This window comes from Crocuta crocuta, unplaced genomic scaffold (genome assembly GCF_008692635.1).
Source record: "Crocuta crocuta isolate KB4526 unplaced genomic scaffold, BGI_CrCroc_1.0 scaffold95, whole genome shotgun sequence".
Classification (NCBI taxonomy): Eukaryota; Metazoa; Chordata; class Mammalia; order Carnivora; family Hyaenidae; genus Crocuta; species Crocuta crocuta.
Window position 1 is genome coordinate 14,596,573 of NW_027530971.1, and position 20,568 is coordinate 14,617,140.

At 51.7% G+C, this 20,568-nt stretch overlaps 1 protein-coding gene across 1 annotated transcript in view; it reads right to left on the bottom strand.

Moving 5' to 3' along the window:
- The window catches only part of TTLL11 (tubulin tyrosine ligase like 11), a 233,162-nt gene that overhangs the window by 39,442 nt on the left and 173,152 nt on the right, over positions 1-20,568 (bottom strand). Inside the window, 1 exon segment of the mRNA XM_077769746.1 lies at positions 73-324. Within this exon segment, the coding sequence (XP_077625872.1) occupies positions 73-324 (252 nt within the window).

The window sequence follows — 20,568 nt, forward strand, 5'->3', positions numbered from 1 at the left end:
CAGTGGAGGGCCGATGTGGGGCCGGACTCCACCCTCCCTGAATCCCAAGCCAGCGGGGCGGGTCTCACTGACCTGATAAAAGTCCGAAAGCCTGTGGGCCCCAGCTTCATCGTCCCCTTGATCCCCAGGAACCGGATAAACAGATTTGCCATCCTGTCCACCAGGCGCAGGTAGTTGAATTGCTTGGCGTACTTGGGGAACACCTGCTTGAGGCAGATGGAGGGCAGGCGGGCTTCCGGGTTGGTGCTGCCGTCGGAAGGGCTGGTGGGCTCACTGTCAGAAGGATCTTCCTTTTCGTCTAATGGCTTCTTAAGCTGCTGAGACCTGAAGCATATAAGCAACTAATGAGCCAACATCTGCAGCAGGCTATACAGCAGGCAGAGCACCTTCTCTCGAATGTTCTCCTTTGTTTACAGTTACAGCTACCTCAGGAGGTGTTACACTGACACTCTTTTTATTGTACAGACCAGAGATCTGACCTCAGAGAAGCGAGCAGTCCAAGCTCACATAGCTAGTGTGCGGCAAGGTTGGGACTTGAACCCAGGGCAGAGCCAGGACTGGAAACTTCCACGTCCTTTGTTCTCCCACCCTGGTTTCCCAATGTGGACAACTTCCTTTGTCGTACGCATGACTCAAGAAGAGTACTCTATTACGGAGCAGCCTAGGTTTGATTTCAAACTCCTACTTGTGGGTAGTAATTGAATAATTAAGAAATATAAAAATCTCATTGAGGGCTGGCAAGAAGCCAGAAGCACAGTTCAATGAACAATTTGCAAAGATACATCAGTTACCCAATTCTAGGAATAGGCACAATTACGTTTTCTGGCTTAACTATTTTCTTATTTGGAACTCATACAAAAAAAAATATGATTATCGCGTTGTGATTCCTGAGTCTGATATTTTATTCTGAAATTATTCTGAGAGTCAAGAAAAGTCACAGCTAAAACTCCCAGATACCCACCTCTGACTTAGAATGTTCCCCTTACCTCCAGACCCACATATCCACCGTCTGCTGCACCTTCAGCATGGCACCCAGCCACCCCAGACTCAAACGCCTGCCCATTCCCCTCGCCCCAAATCTCCATTCTCCATCTCCTTGACCGTTGCCCCCATCTGCCAGCTACCCAAGCAGAAAATGTCAGGATAAATGCCAGTCCTCTGTGCTCAGTATTTCCTGAGATCACTTCCGCTGTCCCCAACCTGGGTCTCGTGGGGCTCTCCCCTGGACCATACCAATAGCCTCCACCCTTTCCCATCTGTAGACCCATAGACACTGGCACCTGAGGCAATTTTTTTTAATTAATTTTTTTGAGAGAGAGAGAGAGAGAGAGACCAAGAGCAGGCTCCACGTGGAGCCCAAAGTGCTACCACGACCCTGGGATCATGACCTGGGCCGAAATCAAGAGTCAGGCACTCAACCGACTGAGCCCCGGTGCCCCTGAGGCACCTCGTCTAAAGCAAACCCGGCCGAGTTGCCCTCTTACCATAACTCTTTACGGATTCCCGAGCACCTACAATGAAGTCCACCCTCTTCAGTCTGGCACTCAAGGCCCTTCTTGATTTCTTCTCCACCCTCGTCATTTCCTACCACTACCCCGAGAGATACACTATACCCTCAAAGGCCTGGGATGCTCCCTGCAACCCCACCCTGCTGCCCGGTGGTCTGGCCCGGACGGGAGACTCGGGGCCCGCTGCGCCCCAGCTCTCGTCCACAGCTGGTGCCTCTTTCTGCACTTGCAGCGTACCTCACTCTCCCATCTGCTGTTCTGCGCACAGCTGGCCTGGGCCAGGTGTGACCTTATCCACTTGTGCGTCCATTCCTGAGACAACGTGGTCTGTACTTGGTCCCAACTGGCTAACCCATCCAGGAAAATTAGAACCACGTCACATGGTATTGAGCTCAATGCCAAGGCCACTTTCTCCTCTTTTCTTTAGTGAATGGCCACGTCCCCTGTGTTCCCACTTCCGAGCACACTGTCAGTCACCAAGTCAGGTCGTCTTGGTATCTTTGTACCTGCTTTCCGTGGCCTTTGAGGTCTTCCCCTGGCCCTGGCTGCCTGGCATATTTCATGCCACTTCTAGAACCAGCTCAGATGTCTCTTTGACCATGCCAATGACTCTCTCCCATGCTCCACTCCTGTTCCTTGGACTTGCTTCTCTGTTCCTCTGGTCAAGCGGCACAGCATTTGTCGGTAGGCCAGTCCCCCTCACCGCATCTCATTCAACTCCATCCCTACAGGACCTAGAATGCTTTGGGCTTTTGTGAAATGTTGAGTTGGGAAAGTTTGCTTTTAATGACAAGGCATGCCTCAAGTAAAATACCAAGATTATGATGCTTTGTACATCATAGGCTCTTTTTTTTTTTTAAGCTTATTTTGAGGGGGAGTGCAGAGGGACAGAGGGCCCAAAGCAGGCTCCACACTGACAGCAGCAAGCTCTGTGCAGGGCTCGAACTCACTGTCAGATCATCACCTCAGCCAAAGTCAGATGCTCAACCAACTGAGCCGCCCAGGTGCCTCTACCTTAAGCTCTTTTAAAGGGCACAGAGGTTCAATAGGGAAACAGCAAGTTTGGTCACCCTGCCTTAGTCTTCTCTTCATTCTGGGTTAAGGAGTCAGCCTCTAAGAAAGGGCACTCCCTTGTGTGACTCAAATCCTACAAGTTCTGTTCACGGCAACTTCTAGGTGGGTCTTGGCTCGGATCTCAAAGCAAGGAGAGGTAGAGGGCAGAACCAGAGCAGTGTGAAGGAAAACCCCTTTTAAATCTTTTTTTTTTAATGTTTATTTATTTATTTATTTTAATTTTTTAAAGTTTTATTTATTTCTGAGAGAGAGAGAGAGAGAGACAGTGTGAGCAGGGGAGGGTCAGAGAGAGAAGGAGTACAGAATCTGAAATAGGCTCCACGCTCTGAGCTGTCCGCACAGAGCCCAACGTGAGGCTCGAACCCATAAACCATGAGATCATGACCTGAGCCGAAGTTGGACGCTCAACTGACTGAGCCACCCAGGTGCCCCTGTTTATTTATTTTTGAAAGTGAGAGAGAGAGAGACAGAGACAGAGAGACAGAGAGAGAGAGAGAGAGACAGAGACAGAGCATAAATGGGGCAGAGAGAGAGGGAGACACAGAATCCGAAGCAGGCTCCAGGCTCTGAGCTGTCAACACAGAGCCTGACTAGGGCTTGAACTCACAGACCAAGAGATCATGATCTGAGCCAAAGTCAGACGCTCAGTCGACTGAGCCACCCAGGCACCCCAGGAAAACAAAGTTCATCTGTGTGGATGGTCCTGGGGAAACAAATGCTCCCTCCCACCAAATGCTCAATCCCACTACGATATCTCGTGAGAAGCACACGGTCGTGGGCGGGACACTGTGCAGTGTCCCTTCAGCTAAGCTGGTTTTACCATCATCTCCTTGAATTTAGGACAGTGAATAAAAGTCAGGTGGTTACTTTTCAGATGAAATGACATGTTTCCACATGAAGGTTATAGGAAGACAGATGAGGAAAGAGTAGTCATGTTGTGGAAATTAGCTCTTAAATTACTGGGAGAAGTGGCAATTGCCGACGTTCTAAGTACTCATTAAGTTTTTGGTTGAGGGAAGGTTTGGAAGTACAGCTTGAATATGCGGTGTGACAATGAAGAGAGCCCAGAGAAGCCTTCAATCAGCCGTCCTATCTCCTGTGTCTCACTGGCTCTTCACGCCGCCCTGTGAGGTGCCTGTCATTCTTTAAAAAAAAATTTTTTTAATGTTTATTCACTCTTTGAGAGACAGTGTGAGTGAAGGAGGGGCAGAGAGAGAGAGAGGGAGACACAGAACGCGAAGCAGGCTCCAGCCTCTGAGCCGTCGGCACAGGGCCCGATGTGGGGCTCCTTCTCACAGACCACAAGATCGTGACCTGAGCCAAAGTCGGACGCTTAACCAACTGAGCCGCCCAGGTGCCCCAAGGTGATTGTTACTCTTACACCCCCTGTTATGGATGAAGAAACCGAGCTCCGTCAAGGTTTGTCACGGCTCAACAAGGCTTATAAACCAGCCCTTCTAACTGGTGCTCGTTCTTATTCTACTGTTAGAAAGCACAGAATGATTCACTGGGCAGGTCACAGAATCCAAAGTACTGTTATTTATGTTGTATTTTAAATAGTTTTTTTTTCTTTTCTTCTTTAGAGTATAACCGTCATCCATGCTTTTTGCAGACATCCTAAGAAACAGATAAAGGAATCTAAATCATTTGTCACCCGCAGATCGGGGACACGCACAGATCAGGGACAAAGACCACTATGTTTTGGTTTCTTATCTATATTTATGAAGTTAGGAGCACATTGCATATAGCGTAAGTCCTTCTTTACACATTTTATGTTACATCCTGAGTATCTTCCCAGGGCATTAAATATGCTTTCACGAGCGTAATTTCTCATGGATGTGAAATATTCAGTATTAAAGCCAAACCATAATTTAATTAGTCACCCACTCCCCCCATTTGGCTAATGACTGTCTATGTGGCCTTTTAAAATTTTTTATTTATTTTGAGAGAGAGAGAGGCAGAGAGAACCCCAAGCAGGCTCCATGCTCAGCGCAGGGCCCGACGTGGGGCTCGAACTTACGAACCATGAGATCATGACCTGAGCTGAAATCAAGGGTCAGACGCATGTCTGAAGCCATCGGGGCACCCTGACACAGCCTGTCTTTGACTAAATGGAGTGTGGTGATCGGTCCCTGAGTGATGTGCTCCCTCAGCAGTATGACGTGTCACAGCTAGCAGCTAGTAGCGGGTCATTCTGTGCAACGACACCATCTATTTTTTGGTGCGTGGTCTAATGTATACAACATAAAATTCACCGTTTTAATCCCTTTAAAGCGCACAATTCAGTGGCATTTAGTACATTCACAGTACTGTGTACTCGCCACCTCTTATCTAGTTCCAGAACATTTCCATGACAATGCCATTTCAGAGAAGAAACCTTCATCCCAGGCAGATAAGGCCATCAGCACCAGTGGGCCATTTAATTAGCAGATAATTAAATAGCACCAAGCAGGTCCAGCATGGTGGCCTTTGCTTGGGTTGCCCTGGTGATGGGGACCCCACCACCTCCAGGGGACCTCTTGGGCTGGGAAGCTTTTCCCAATGACACACATGTCAGAGGAAGTCTCTCGCCAATGCCCTCGGCCTGCATTTGGTCTTACCTCAGAGCCGCGCAGATTGAGTGGTTTTTTCTCCTTTACGTGAGCCCTTCACATTTCTTTCAAGGGCTGTGGTGTTTACTGGCTGACTACTATTTCCCTTCCTTCCTGAATCCCAATTAATAAGTTCAGGATGAAAAGGGTCTTCAAAGCCACAGATATAATTTTCATGGACTCAAAACCACAAATTCAGGGGGAAGTGTTTTACTCAACTGGAAGAAGGCAGTAAAGATGTAGCTGATATAGAAGAAGAAATAAAACAATGAGAAATGGTGTCTTTGCTTGAGCTAATTCCAATGATCACATTGAGATCTAAGTTATCACAAATACTGTAAAATCCTCTTTTTACTTAATAGCATTTTAATGGAAATGTCGGGTTTATGAAATAAAAGTGACTGGTAAAGAAAATATAAATCAAGCTTACTAGTCCTTTGGGGTATTTTTTTTTTTTATTGAATTTGGTATATCCTTGATTCATTAAAATTCTGGAGTGTTTATCTATTATCATTTTTCAAATAAAATGGAATTCTTTTTTTTATTAAAACTCTTGTGACAAACCACCTAATTTTTATTTTGTCTGCTGTGTGTCGGGGACCTACTTTATGTCAAGTGTTGGGCCCAGCAACTCACTTCTACCACCTCATTTGTTTCTCATAACGATTCTACGAGGTAGGTGGGAGCCAGTGCCATTTTACAGATTAGAAGCCCAAGACCCAGAGAACCTGAATATTTGCCCAACCTCACAGATCAGTAGTGGAATCAGAATTTATACTCAGGACTCTACCATTAGCTCACTGTATTGTTCTTGTGCTAACTGGATTTAAATCAAACCAAAGACTTTTTTCCTCAGGCAGATGCTCTCTATACAGTCCCAGAAATCAACAGAATAGGAAGGTAGATAAAGCAAGGTCAAATTCCAGTTTCGGAGAAAGTGCGTGAATACTCTCAGAGAAATAGTCACCTTTTTTTAGCTAAGCATCCCTTCAGTAACTTATTTGTCCAAGGACTTCCCTGTCCCAGGGGCCTCAGGGAGGTAGACACGATTCTTACCACTCCAGAAGCACGTGACCACATGGGGGGAGACCAGACCCAAGACCCACCAGAAACAATGAGTGAGCAAGGCGGAAGTGGCCTGGTGAGCATCCAGAAGAGGGCCTAGAGCTCACGGAAGGAGGTTGGTTTGCTGGGTCCTNTGTGGGTGTCCAGGTCTTATAGGATCTTGGGTGCTTGGATTTGGTAGTGTGGGAGATGAGAAGTGGTGGATTTAGGGGAGAGGAGGGGCCAAATCAGAAGTGCGGTGAAGGTGAGTGAAGCTGCCAGCAGCATGTATCCTGAATCAAGGCGGGGGACTGGATGATGTTAGGAAGTTACTGGAATATTCTAGGTCAGTGGTTCGGAAAGCATACGTCCTCGGCCAGCAGGATCAGCATCACCTGAGAACTTGTTAGGAATATGAATTCTTGGCCCTACCCCGGGCCTGTGGTCTCAGAAACTTTTGGGAGGGGGCCAGGCAATCTGTTTAGCAAGCCCCGTGGGTGACCCCGAGGCAGGCTGAGGTCTAAGAATCACTGGCTCTAGGTGAAAGAAGGTGGTCTGGCAACGGCTTGACCGGGGGCGCTGGGGTGGGGGACAGAAAGGGTGCGGTTCCTGGGCGATCCGTGGGTCGGCAGGAGAGCCTGGTGGGCAGTAGTGGTGCCGTGCAGAGGTAAGCAGCCTCCTTTCCCTGCCATTTGGCCAAGGCCTGTCCCCGCAGTCAGTTGGGGATTTCAACTGCACATTGTTATTCCTGAAGAGCCTGCTAACCACGTACCAAAGAAGTGCCTTAAATTAGCCCAGCGGCTAATTTAAAGAGCTGGAGGATGATGGAGTCACTAAAAATAAATGAAACTACCATGTAGCCCAGCTCGGTCACTTGATGAATCTCTGCTGTCGCAGGGCAGATGGTGATGCTATCTATTTGAAGAGAAGACAGCAGACGACAGAGCGGGCCAGGCAGGTGTTTCCAAATTGATGAGACCAAATACTCAGTGAGGGAACTTTGTCCGATGCTCCAGTCCCTGCAAGGCCTATGCTGGGTCTGTCCCTACCTGTCCCTCCTCCACGCAGTGTTCTGCTGAGGGCTCACCTGGCCACGGCCACCTCACTGGATCACTTCCTTCTATAGCACGGAGTGACAGCAGCAGCAAACAGCACGATGGTGACAATACTGGTAGCACTTCCTCCATGCCTACTGCAGTTTAAAACACATTTAACCTTGCTTCCGTCCTACAAAGTAGATGTTATTACTATTCCCATTTTAAAGATGAGGAAACTGAGGTGCGAAGAGACAGTCTAATCCTGGATAGAAACCCAGTCAGGCAGGTGCCAGGGCCCTTGTTTCTAACCAGTGCACGATGCTCTTTCACACAAGAGGAGTCACCAGGCATTGAGTGCCCGAGAGGCAGGAGGGACATGGGCAACGTCTCATTTGAGCCTGACAATGATCCTATCTTTTACATACACTCTAGGTGGCCCCATTTTACTGAAGAGAAAAATGAGCTTCAGAAGTTAACCTACTTCACAAAGTTCACTCAGCTATTTGAACTTGGGTCTGTTTGGGGGCGAAGCCCAGGCACTTTCCACTCCACACGCTACAACTCATTACAGCTATGCACCATCTCGAGACACACGTTCTCCTCCCTTACATCTGGGCTGGCGGGCAGCTTACGAGGGAGCGTGGCTGCGAGGGCTCCCCACCCACACCTAGCACAGGACTGCTGCATTGCTTAGGATCAAAACCACAGCCTGCCTATGAAGCATCCGGACGGAGCTGCGCGGGGGCTCGTAACTGACCTCTGTGTGATGACGCCGGACCAACCGGCACATATCTGGATGGGGCTGTTCCCCATCGCCAAACAAACGAATCCCTATTTTTCCATGACGGGCTCACACGAGTCACTGATGCACAGTGGTTGTCACGTGTATGAACTGACGAGGGCCCCAGTGGCGGCGGCAGCAAACGGGGTCTCAGTCACTGCTGGGGACGAGTTCCCAGAGCCACCAGGCCAGGGGGGCTGCAGGACCATCTTCCCGCCAGGCCAGGAGTTAACACAAGGACAAATGAGGGCTCACTCCAGTGCCCCCATCCCCACGGACCCAGAACTCATGCTATTTCAGAGCGGGAAGGGCCGTCAAGGGTCATGGGGCTCAGCCCTCTCATTTTCCAGATGAAAGAACTGACAGCTCATTTTCTGAAGACCTCTCACTCCGATACTTTTCTACAGGGCTGTCTGTGCTCTGCCCTTCCACACACGGCCAGGATCTTGCCGGCGTTCTCGCTCTCTGTCTTGAGCAGTTAGAGTAAATGAGGCGCACTATCACATGGGCCAGGGAGGGGGGATGCCAGGCAGCTCCTCCCCGCATGGCACCAGACTGCTGGTCCCCTGGAGCCCCCGCTCTGGAGCTGGGTGACCTCAGGCAAGTCATACAACCTCAAGGAAACCTTCAAGTTTCCTCTTACCAAAGAATGGGAATAATAATGGCACCTAACCTACCGGGCTGATGTAATTACAGAGCAAGGGGATGCATCGGGCTTGGCACAGCGCCTCAGTACCTGTTAGCTGCTGTGATTACAATCACCAACATCTTTATCTCCCACATGGCATCATCTCACGAGGCTCACTGTCTGGCTAGTCACCAGGCTCGAAGGAAGAGATCAGCACACATCTCCGGGAACTCTGGAGGATATGGAAGTTTCTTTAACCACTTCCTGACATTTTGCTCTGCCCCAGGTCACGTGACTAGGCACTAGCCTGCCCTCCCCCACCCCACCCCCACTGCAGACTGCACCTGGCCTCTCATTTCACCCCAAATAAACCCTCCATGTGAGTCTCATCTTCTCAGCCCTCACTGGCTTACTGCCCCTAACCTAACACCCTGGTTCGCTACTGAGGATGACTAACATCACAAAATAAGGCACAGAGAGGTGTCACAAAATCATTGCTGCTCCCCACATAAAGAAAAAGTTAAACCGTGGAGTCTGCAGGGGCGCTGGTGGTCATTGTGTCTCATTTTTCTTTTCAAATATACAGGGAAGTCGAAGCAGGCCCTTGTCTGGGGAGAAGCAGCCAGTGAGAGGGGCTGGCAAAGGCAGACCCAGTTCTCTTGGCTTCCTGTCCAAAGCCTTTAAAACAAGAAGAGAGAAGTCAGGGGGCAGAGGGGACCATACCACCACTAAACTGAAATGCCACAGTGGCCAAAATTCTGATTCTGAATGAAAAGCTTCAGACTGGAGGCCACGCTGGCAGACAGGGAGGAAAATTCCTTCCCCCACCCCCGCCGAAGGGCTGCGTCATCCCGTCTCTAACCCCACCAGGTGGTTGTCTTTCTGTGGCTGATTGGGCTACTGCTCAGCTTTTCACCGGAACCCGGAGAAGGATTTCCTGGTTTTCGTTGCGCCCGGCCCACACTGGCTACCCCAGGTGCCCCGGACCGGAGGTTTGGGGGGGTGCTATTTTGCCTGCCTCACATCCCACTCTCCACGCTCCTGCTCTGCTTTGTAAACATTCTTTCTGAAACTATCCTTGCAAACACACACACACACACACACACACACACACACACACAACCTCTTCTGGACTCTGTACATCGTCATTACCCTCATCCTCATCCCATATATGTGGTGACCATTTCATCTCTATCCTGTCCAAGGCAGAGCCCACAGCCTGCATTCTTTTCATCGTGACACCCAAATGGTTGTTGGTGCGAGTGTATCTGACACTTGCTTCCTTCCCTAGACGGCGAGTCACTGGAGGGTGGGCCCTGCTGTCACTCATGAATGAATCTCTCTTCTGACACCGTTCCTGGCACACAGTAGGCGCTCAAAACATCTGACAGTGAACACTGACGGGCATTGTTTCCCTGAGTTCTTACAACAGCCTGATTAATTAGACGCGGTTATTAACTCGCGTTTACGTCTGAGGAGTTTACATCTGAGGTTAAGTCAGCTGCCTAAGTGGTGAGGCTGGGCCTGGAACCCCGGGTCACATTTTTAACACCACCACCGCCACACCCCTCCACTTGCAATTGCCAGAAAGCATCCCTTCTCTTTGTCCTCCCAGCTCTGAGAAGAGCTCGGCTGTCTTCCGGAAGAACAAAGATTTCCTGGTGGCAACAGCAAGGCACTGTCTATGTGACAATTGTAATCAGTGGTTGTATTAGTCTCTGTTTTACCACCTCCAAAATTAGCAAAAAAGGCCAACTTGAGCTTTCATTGTCTGGTTCTGCTAATGAAGGGATCCTTTTAATTACATAGTCCGCGCCTCTCTGCAACACAAGGCGTTTTAGTGTTTAAACACAGTTCTGCACCAAAGTATAGGCCTGTGTGAACACAGACGATAAGTGGGGGAAACCGTGTGTAGAAGTTATCCTTTGCTTAGACTGTAATTCTTTTTGGCATTCAATTTCATCCAAATGCAGTTCATTTTTTTGCAGCGATCCTAATTCTCCTCTGTATACTGTATATACGCCGGGGGAGAGCTAACCCAGGGAGTCAGCCGGCATATCCCAGGCCGAATATCCTTCCCCCACAAATTTTGGATGAAATCTGCTTGATTCGTGGGTTTCACCTGCTCCTGATTTGCCCTCGAGGGTCCTCCCCACACAGGGCTGCCATACGGCTGGCTGGTCAACCTGCAGTGAGGGCGCTGAACATGAAATTGTCTTCACTCAGGTATGCCAGGGGCTCAAGACATCTGCACCCCGCTCTCTGAGGCAGGCTTTGTGTGCGTCATTCTGTTTGGGGTTTTCAGGAATGTGAGTGAGGCCTTATGGGGCTGAGCCCACAGACCTTTCTCAGGCAAGGATGCCCTGACTTTGCATTCATACATGGCCCGGGGGGTCAGGGGGATAAGTCTTACTGAGCCCCTCCTATGGGGCTCTTCTGTACATCAGTTACCCTGGTCGAGCCACATGAGACCTTAAGATGGAGATGGGAACATACACTCCAGAACCAGGATGCCTGGGTTGGAACCTGGATCCTGTTGTTCACTAGCTTGCTGACTTTGGAAAAGTCCCTTAACATGCTCATGCCTTGGTGTCTTTATCTGTATAATGGGGATAATAATTCTACTTATGTCACAGCATCATTGTGAACATTAAATGGACTAAAATGTATATGGAGAGCATTTGGAGCCATACTAGGCATGCAGTAAGCACTCAATAAGTGTTAGCTGTTACAAAGCTAAGCTCAGGTTGCATGAAGTCCTCAAGGTCACGTGCCTCCTAACTGGTAGCAGTGGGTAATCTGGCTCTGACTCTCAAGACCTTGCTCTTTCTAGGCCTCCATCGGCATTTGGTAGTGCCAAGGGGCTTCTCTGTGACCCTCTGAGAGGACATTACAGTTGGAGCCCCAGCCCAGCAAGACACGGCCTAGAGAAAGTCACTCGGTGTGCTTGATGCCCTCCTGACCTTGGTAATGAGCGGGCTTCCACTGCCTTTCTGCTTCTGCTGCTTCAAGCGCACTGCTCTTCCTGGGGTTACCGTGACCCTCCTAATTGCCACTGACCTTCTGGGTCTTTCCCCAGTTCAGCGTCTTCATAACATCTGATGATGCCTGACCACGCTTTCTGGAACTCTAATTTCCTGGCCTCCGTGCCCATGCCCTGGTGGTTTTTTGTGCTCTCTCTCTTTTCCCTCCTGGCGGTCGATGGTCCTCTAAGCCTCTGTCCTTGACCTGCTTCCTGCCCCACCCAGGCTCCCTGGGCCCCACCATTCACACACGGAGATGACTGCTAGATGCCCAGGCCCCTGTGCCTTCTGCCCCCACACCGACAGCCAGGCCCCAATCCCACACACCTCGCCAAGCTCCCCTCAGGTGCCAGCCCACCCACAAGAGCCCCTCGTCCCTGCCACCAGATGCACTCTCCTCTGGGTTTCCCATGGCACCTCATTTGCTCCTCTCTTGTGGAATCAATCGTCTTCTAAACGTGTATTACGGCCGTGGAAATCTGTGGCTTCTCTCCCCCGTAGCCTATGAGTTTGCTGAAAATAGAATCCATTTTTGTTCCCCGAATAGTCCTCTACATCTGATAGGCGATGCAAAGGAACTGGCACGCTGGGAGATGGCTCTGTGAGAGAAGCATTCTTCAAGACAAATAACGTGAAGAGTTTGGTGTAATTTTGCCGTAGGCAAGAAAATGGGCAGGGTGACCTCTGCCTGTCATTTGCAGCTTCAGGTTCTAGAAAGTCATTTTTTTTTAGGATAATGATGCCACAATAAGAATTTATGGCAACAAGAATCACAGCCAGCCTGGTTCCACTCACTTCCTAACTGTATGGCCTTGGGGAAGTTGTGTTACCGCGCGGCCTCTCTTTCTCTTCTGTAAAATGGGCATGGACGACAGAACACCCCTCACAGAGGTGTGGAGGCATTCGATAGGATGACATAAAACGAGAGGCTAGCATCCCCACTGCAGTGCAGTGTGAACGAAATGTCAAAGATCAGGGACTTCCTGTCGACTGAAGCCTACCCAGGAAGAATTAAGTGCCTCCTACAGTCCGTAGCATTCTATCCCTCCAAGAACTTCAGTCCTAACAAAATGAGATTTTTTTTTTTTTACAACACGGCTAATAAATTAGGCATATGCATATTAGCAACCAGGTCCAGAGAGAAAGCCGAACTTTTTTTCTCCATGCCATCTGAATTCCCCTAACATAGAGTTGTTGTCAAAATCCATTAAAGTATTAATTTCTCTTGTCACTGCACAATTCCCCAAGCAGACATCCAGACTGTGTGCAGTGGTGTTTCCCGCAGAAGTACTAAATGTTTAGTTATCATGGCACATTTTTAAGATGATGCCTCCCGGATGGCTCTAGAGAAACTGCATGAGTTCAAGTACAAGGTTAAGGCAGGGTAGCAGGACGGTTCCAGCTGTGGGGATTGCACATCAAGCGGGCCTGGGGTTGAGTGCCAGCACTGCCACGTACCAGATGAGTGGCCTTGGGGAAGGTGCTTCACCTCTCCGAGCATCAGTTTCCTCATTTGCAAAATGGCGACAATGATAATAAACACACGGGGGGTTAGTGAGAGCAAATTGGAATACCAAATGTAAAGAACCTCGTAGAATGCCAGACCCATCACTGGTCCTCAGGATAAGACAGCCTAAAAATCCCACAGATTTGGAGATGTGCAGACCGGGGTCTAGAAGCAGTCGCACCCACTCACCACCCCTCCGTGAGGGACAGCCTGAAGGACTGGTGTGCTGTTCATGACACATCCTGGACACGCCACACGGACACTTCTTCCACAGTGGCTTCTCCAAGTGCCCGTTCACATGAGTGAATTATCCTCAACTGACCAGCTCACCTGGCGGAAGTGAAAGGTTTCTATGCCAACAAGAATGGGGTGGGCGCCCTGCGCGCCGAGAAAGAAAATGAGAGAAAAGCCTATCTTTTCGCTTCCCTACTAACAGCACCTCGTGGAGCTGAAGTCAGAGCTGGCCTCTTCCTTGGTTGTCATGGCAACGCCACTGACCTGCCCCTTCCTGCAGATCCCTGTGAGATGGGGAGGGGACACATGGGAGGTGAGGTCCAGGGGTGCACAGCCAGGGGGACACGTGGGACGTGGGGTCCAGGTGAGCATGCGCTGAGGCAGAAGCACTGCGTGCGAGAGGTACCCTCACCTGGTTTTCTGAAACACCAAACCCACTGGCAGAAGTGTGCCCGTTGCCCAGGGAACGGGGGAATTCTAGTTATTATATAGTTCCTTCGGTGATCATGGAGAGATGTAGAGCCCAGCAGAAGGCCTGTTCCAACCTAGTGAGTGAGCAGTTCTTGCTTCTCGGCCATGACGCAGAGACAGGGAGCCCGCGGGGTGCCTCTCCTGCCAGGCTCAGCTTCTGGGCAAAGGTGGCAGACGCCAGCACCTGCTGCCATCAGCTACGGATCAACCCCAAATGTCTGGGGCAACTTCCTGTCTGTGATCTATTGCAAGCAGTATGTCCATTTTACAGGTGAGAAAACTGAGCACTGCGACCACAAATCAGTGGGTACTGACACTTTGTCTTTTCTCGCTTCCTTTCTGCCCCTGGAGAGGCTTAATCTGTGATGGCGCTTGAGTTTGCCAAACAGATTCAATTCTTTCCCTTACTCTTAAGCTCTAGGGCGCTTTTAAGTCACCTTCCAAGTCTGACACTTGCCAGTCAAATCCACCCAGGTGTCCTCCGTGCATCCAAGCTGAGCACGATTTGTTCCCCGGCCCCCCCAACAAACTGGCTTCTTGCCGTTTCCACCTGTGCTGTTACTGGCAGCTCCCTCCTCCGAGTGAGCCAAGCTTAAAGCCCCAAAGTCAGCCCTGGCCTCTCGTTCTTCCTCACCCGGGTTCCTGGGGACCTGTACACAGTCCCTTTTCTATTCAGTGGCTCCGGTTCGGATCTTGTGGGGAACAGGAGCAGGGAGTGCAGTGCTTAACCGCAGAGGCTGTGGGTCCAGGCATCTGGGACCTTGCTGACTCCACGCCTGTGGGCTAAGCGCCTTCCCTCCCCTGGTCTCCACCACAGCCCGGTGAGGCTATTATTATTCTCAGTATGATTCCCATTTTCCGCATAAGGCATTTTCCTCCGAGACACGAGTGCAGTGACATAATTTGCCCAAGGTCATAAGGACCGGCTGGACACAAGAGCCTCATTCATAACCCACACGCAAGCCTCCCCGCCGTGTAGCTGTAGCGCAGGGCCCACTGCCATGCTTTGTATGGCAGCGTCTGAGCGGTGAGGACCTGACCGAGGGTCTGAGCCCAGAGCCAGCCAGCCCCGGCTCTACCTCCCACTGCGGCCCTGTCTCATTGTGTGACCTTAGGGAAAAAAACAGAAAACAGCTAGAGGTCTGTGGCCTGCTGAGCAGTGGCCCTAACCCCTGGAGTCTGGCAGTGTGACATTATTTGGGAAAGGGTCTTTACAGGTGTAATCGATTTCAGGCTCTTGAGAGAAGGCTATCCTGGGTTTCGATACCTGGGGACAGGGACCCTGAGACAGGAAAGGCAGGGCGAGATCTGACACAGGGACACCGAGAGGAGGCCGTGTGAGGGGGAGGCAGAGACTGGAGTGACATGGCCGCAGGCCAACAGAGGCAGGGACGGGTGAGGCCCAGCCAGCCGCCCCGGGAGCCTCAGGAGGGTGGGAGCGTGGCCCGGCTGACACTGCCGGCCTCCGAAGGTGAGAGAACGCACGTCTGTTGCTTGAGGCCCACAGGTGGCTTGTGTCGGCAGCCCTGGGACACAGGGTCTCAGATTCTGAGGCAGGCAACCTCGCCGGTAACCGTGAGGTAACATAACTGGGGGTAACCGGGATGGCCGCGGGTATGCCGTAGGCCCTCCGTAAATGTGAGTGGAACCAAATTAAGATATCCTGAGTCATTGCCTTGGAAACGTCTCCCCAGCGCACACCTGGCTGACTGGATTCTGTCTAGAGTATCAAGCTTGTAAAATGTTTCAACTGCAGAACCCGAGAGGCAGAAGGAGGAGCCACGGGGAGGATCTCCCCGGAGCCCAGGTGTGGAGGATGAACAGAAGCCGGCGGCAGGGATGTCTGTGTCCTTGAGAGGCCGGTAACTAAGTGCTGGCCCATCTCCAGCTCTGATGAGCCTGTCACGGTGGGTTTCACCAAACATCTGTTTCGGGAACAAGCCCGTTGTTTCAGGCAAGCTCTAGAGATAATAGTATGTTTTTCCTATACGCAGCCGTGACATGTTCACCGGAGCTGAATATTTCTAAATGTGACCAATTTCTTAAGTGGCAGAAGCCCATCAAACTCTTCAAGAACACGGACGGCATGTGGGCGACCCGGGCCATTTCCTTGGTGGCCATAGACGGGAGGCAACATTTGCTCTGACTTGTAGGGGCACACCCGGGGAGCAGGCGGGGGGGAGGGGGAGTGGGTAGCGAGCTCTCAGAAATGGGTCCCCTCTAAAGGTTATCTTAATTCTGCAAGGGAGTCAGGTCCCTCGGCTTCATGCATATGGATGCAGCAGTGGTCGACTGATAACCTGCGATTTTTCTTCCTCATGTTAATCGACTCGGGTTGGCTACAGAGTGTTAGACGAGGAAACGCTGTGCGAGCGCGCATACCAATGTCCCCAGGACCCGCACGCAGCTTTGCTGGATTTGACTCACTTCCGGCCCACGAGAAGTATGCACGGGCGCAGCACCCCTTGTGCAATGAGCAGACCGTGCCTTGGCATGAGATAGACGGAGCGCCAGAAGGAAGACGGCCATCAGGGAGGTGCCGGGACACTTTCCCTGCGGTCCCACAGGCAAAGGGGAAACTAGGCTCCTCCAAGTAGGTGGTCCTCCCCTTCTTTGTCCTTGGGGTAGGAATCTGATCCGAGGAGCGGGGCTCCCACCCCCTGCGTGGGCAGATGAAGCCCAAAACGCACCTGCTCCCGCAGGCCACCTCCTCCTGCCCTGGCTGCGGTGCTCTTTGGGAGTCAGGCCTGAAGGACGCGGGGGCACCCGGGCAGCGCCAGCCCACAGTGAGGGTCTGGAGCGAGCCATGCCCCATTCCCATTAGCTTGCTTTAGCCTTGGCCTCCAGAACCTACTCCAGGTCTCTGCGTTCCAGGCTCGGCGTGGCCCCCATGTCCTCCCTCTTCTCACCATCTTGCGCCTGGAGTCCCCAGGGTGCCACAGGGTCAAGCCCCTCCTGGCTGACCTCTAAGCCCCCAAGGCCGGGTCTGTATGGCACAGAAGGCGGTGACTCTCGTTCAGCTTCCCCTCAACACCCTATGCCCCGCAGACTGCGACCAGAGAGAGAGAGATGGGGCAATGGAATCGACGCGGTTGGAAAGGAAAGGGCTTCAAGTCACAGAGCTCAGTGGGGGTTCTCCTTCCGGATGTAGACAAGGACGGAGCCCTGGAGACGGGCAATGATTTGTCGGCGGTTTCCTGGCCCTTGGGCTTTACAGGTCGGGAAGAATCCAGGTTTCCCATTTCCCAGTGCAGTTTGCTGGGATGATATCCTTGCCGCTTCTTCCGGCTAATATCAGTCCGCTCTGTGCAGACAGGGCCGCTGTCTGTCTCGTTTCTGACTCTCCGGCAGCCGCTTGGGACCGGGCCAAGCGGGAGCTCCACAACTGGTATTTAGACTTGGCTGAACGGATCTCCTTTGTAAAACAAATGAGATGCAGACCTGCTCCTGAAGCCAACACAAAGGTGTAATTTCAGGATTCTACAAACACCTCAACTACCAGAAGGGAGGTGCTGTATCTGCTTATAAACTGGTGCGGAAGTAGAGAAGAATGTGAAATTTCCTTGTCATGTCACTAGGCCAATTTTTTCCCTGCGTAACTATGATCTCATGTCCATACGGGATCAGCCTCTGTTTATCAGAGACTGTGGCATCCAGGCCCTCCCCCGGGGACCTTACCTTGAACACAGGTCTTATTTAGCTTCCCCCTCATCTCTGCCAGGTAGAAATTATTGGGCTAACGTTCCAAGTGGAAACCGAGGCTCAGGCAGGGCAAGTGGCTTGCCCAAAGCCACACAGCTCACAAGCGCTAGGGCACGGGTTCTAGTTAGGTCTGAGCTGTTTTACCAAAGTTGGGGGGTTCTGACATAAAAGCAATGCTATGCAATGCCGTGTAATGAGAATTCACTCGGGGCCAGGCAAGTGATGGCTGTGAGCCCATCTAACTCTCACAGCAACTCCATGAAGGGTCAGCCCTACCTTACAGAGGAGGAAAACTAGGCCCAGAGATGCCAAGTCCCTTTGCCAGGGGATCCCAGCCAGTCTGGGACCCAGCAAAGAGCGAGAGGCAGGGAGAGCTCAGAATAAGAGGCGGGGGTACAGGGTGACCCCTGGGGCTGGGCTGGACTTGCTAGCCGTGTGAGTTTGGGTAAACTACTTCACACAACTTGTAAAACATTTTCATTAAGTACACATAACATAAACGTTACCACGTTAACCGTTTTTAAGGGTACAGTTCAGTGCTCTTAAGTACATTCACATTGTTGTGCAACTGCCACCATCCGCGTCCAGAACCTTTCCACGTTCCTGGATGGAAACTCCGTGTCTGTTAGACATGAACTCCCCATTCCCCGCCTCCCCAGCCCCGGCAGCCACCCTCCTACTTCCCGTCTCTGTGAATCTGACCACTCTAGGAGCCTCACGGAAGTGGGACCATACAGTGTCTGTCCTTTGGTGTCCGGCTTATTGCATAGTGTCCTCAAAGTTCAGCCACACTGTAGCAGGTATCAGACTGTCCTTCCTTTTAAAGGCTGAATAATATTCCATTGTGTGCAGATACATCTTGTCCGTTCTTCTGTCCCTGCCTGGTCATTGGGCTGCTGCCACCTGTTGGCTGTTGTGAGCAGTGCAGGTACAAACGTGGGTGTGCTTGGACAAAACACTCAAGCTCATCAATTTCTCACCCCAAAACTGAGCCCCCAGCTTTGTCCCCCGACTCAGAGAAGATATTTAATGCTCACACAGTGCCTGGGTCAGGAGCCAGAGACCCAGATGACAAGTAGCCTCTGTCGCTCCACTTCTCTCCATTTCTGCTGCTGCTCCCCAGAATCTAAGCTGCCATCACCTGTCATTTCAATGGTGGGTCCCCTGAATTTCAACAGCCTCATCACGAGTCTACTTGCTTCCAACTTCCCCTTCCAACACACCTTCCATGTCACAGTCAACCGGCAGGTCTGCCCATGTCACCCCGTGGCCCTGAACCCGTCCCTGGCTCTCCCCCTCACCTCCTTCTAGTGCTTGTGGAAATGTCCCCTTCTCTGACAGGCCTCCCCTGGCCACCCTGCTTACAGCTGTGGCGCCCACTCCCCTCCGGCCTCTGAGTGCCTGCCCTGCTCCATTCTTTGCCGCAGCCCTGCCCCCCTCTCTCCAAGCATAGGTTTTACTCATTTATGTCACTGATGACCCCCTCTCCTGTCCTCTCACCCCACCCCCACCCCTTCACAAAGGCAGACATTTGTGATAGTTTTGTTCACCACTGGCTCCTCAGTCCCAGCACACAGTAGGCCCTCACTGAATATTGGCCAAGTGCATGAACCCACGAATGATTGACTCCCCTCTGCCTGCAGGGTCACTGGCCCGGTCAAGTCCTTTCACGTGCTGGCTCTGTCCCCTTCCACATCCCCATGTAAACTCCAGCCAGGCCACAGAGCTTGTCAGGTCCTTCCGCTGTATACTAGCCCTGGGGCCTTCGCACGTGCTGTGGCCTCTGCCTGGAATGTCATTGCCCCCACCTCGCCCCACCCTTCTGTGGGTGTGGGTGACCCCTTCGCTTTGCTTCACAATACTACTTTCCCCCCCTTTTTGGAAGACTTTTCCACACTGTGCTATGGCTGCCCATATGCTTGTCTCTAGATGTTTCTAAACTGCCGGTTCCATGAGGGCAGGATCATTTGTTTGCTCTCAGATTCTTGGGGCCATGTGCTGAGCATGCTATCGAGACTCAGAAAGTGTCAAGGGAAGAACGGGAGCCAAGCTCTTGAGTCTCAGCTGGCTCTCCCGTGGAGCCATGGCAAGGCTGCTCCCGCAGGGTGCCGAGGAGGGGACACGGCGCGGCCTGTGCAACACCTGCCACCGTGCCTGGCACCGGGCAGGCATTTCACACCCAACACCGATTCAACGGAGGGCTCGCACGCGCGGGTGGAGGACCTGCTGCTTCCACTGTTCCAGAAGCCACCAGCTGATGTCCTGCCATCGTTTATCACCTCTAGGGCCACACTGAGTAAGTGTCCGCCCCAGAGAGAATTCCTGTCCTTCCCTGTCTCAGCCGTTCCATTTTGGCAGCTTGCCCGCTGAGCAGAGAAAACCTCCAAGTCCACTTTCTTCCCAGAACCAACTGTGTCTATTACCAGCATGTCACGGAATTGAGAATGTCCAGGGATTTCAGGGACCAGCGGTGCTGATCCCTCATTTTCCACCGAGGACACAGGTTTAGAGAGGTCGGCTGGCTTGCTCACGGCTATGCAGCTAGTTCGGGACCTCGCTTTCTCTTTCCTTTTGGCAGACGAAACTGGGGGGACCCTAAGGAATTTGGTAGGTTAGTCTAAAACTCTCACTTGGGCTGGCCCCTGACCAGTATTGTCACCGTGCCTTGAGTGAAGAGAGGGGACAGTGTACCTTCTGTGACCTGCCAACAAGCAGCATCGAGTTTTAGGCGCTGGGAACCTCTTCTCCCAGGGACCTTGTCTGCTCTCCAAACAGAAGAACTAGAAGGGACTATGGACCCTCTTGCTCTATCCCCCTAGACAGCTGGCCTGCCACCACTGGAGGGATGGCAATGTCCCGCCCTGACTGCTGCCACTGTCCTTGGACAAGCCCCACCATGGAGAGCACCTCTGCCTGCCTGGAGCGTGCTTCCCTTTGTCAGGGGCATAGGAGCTCTGCTCAGACTGCT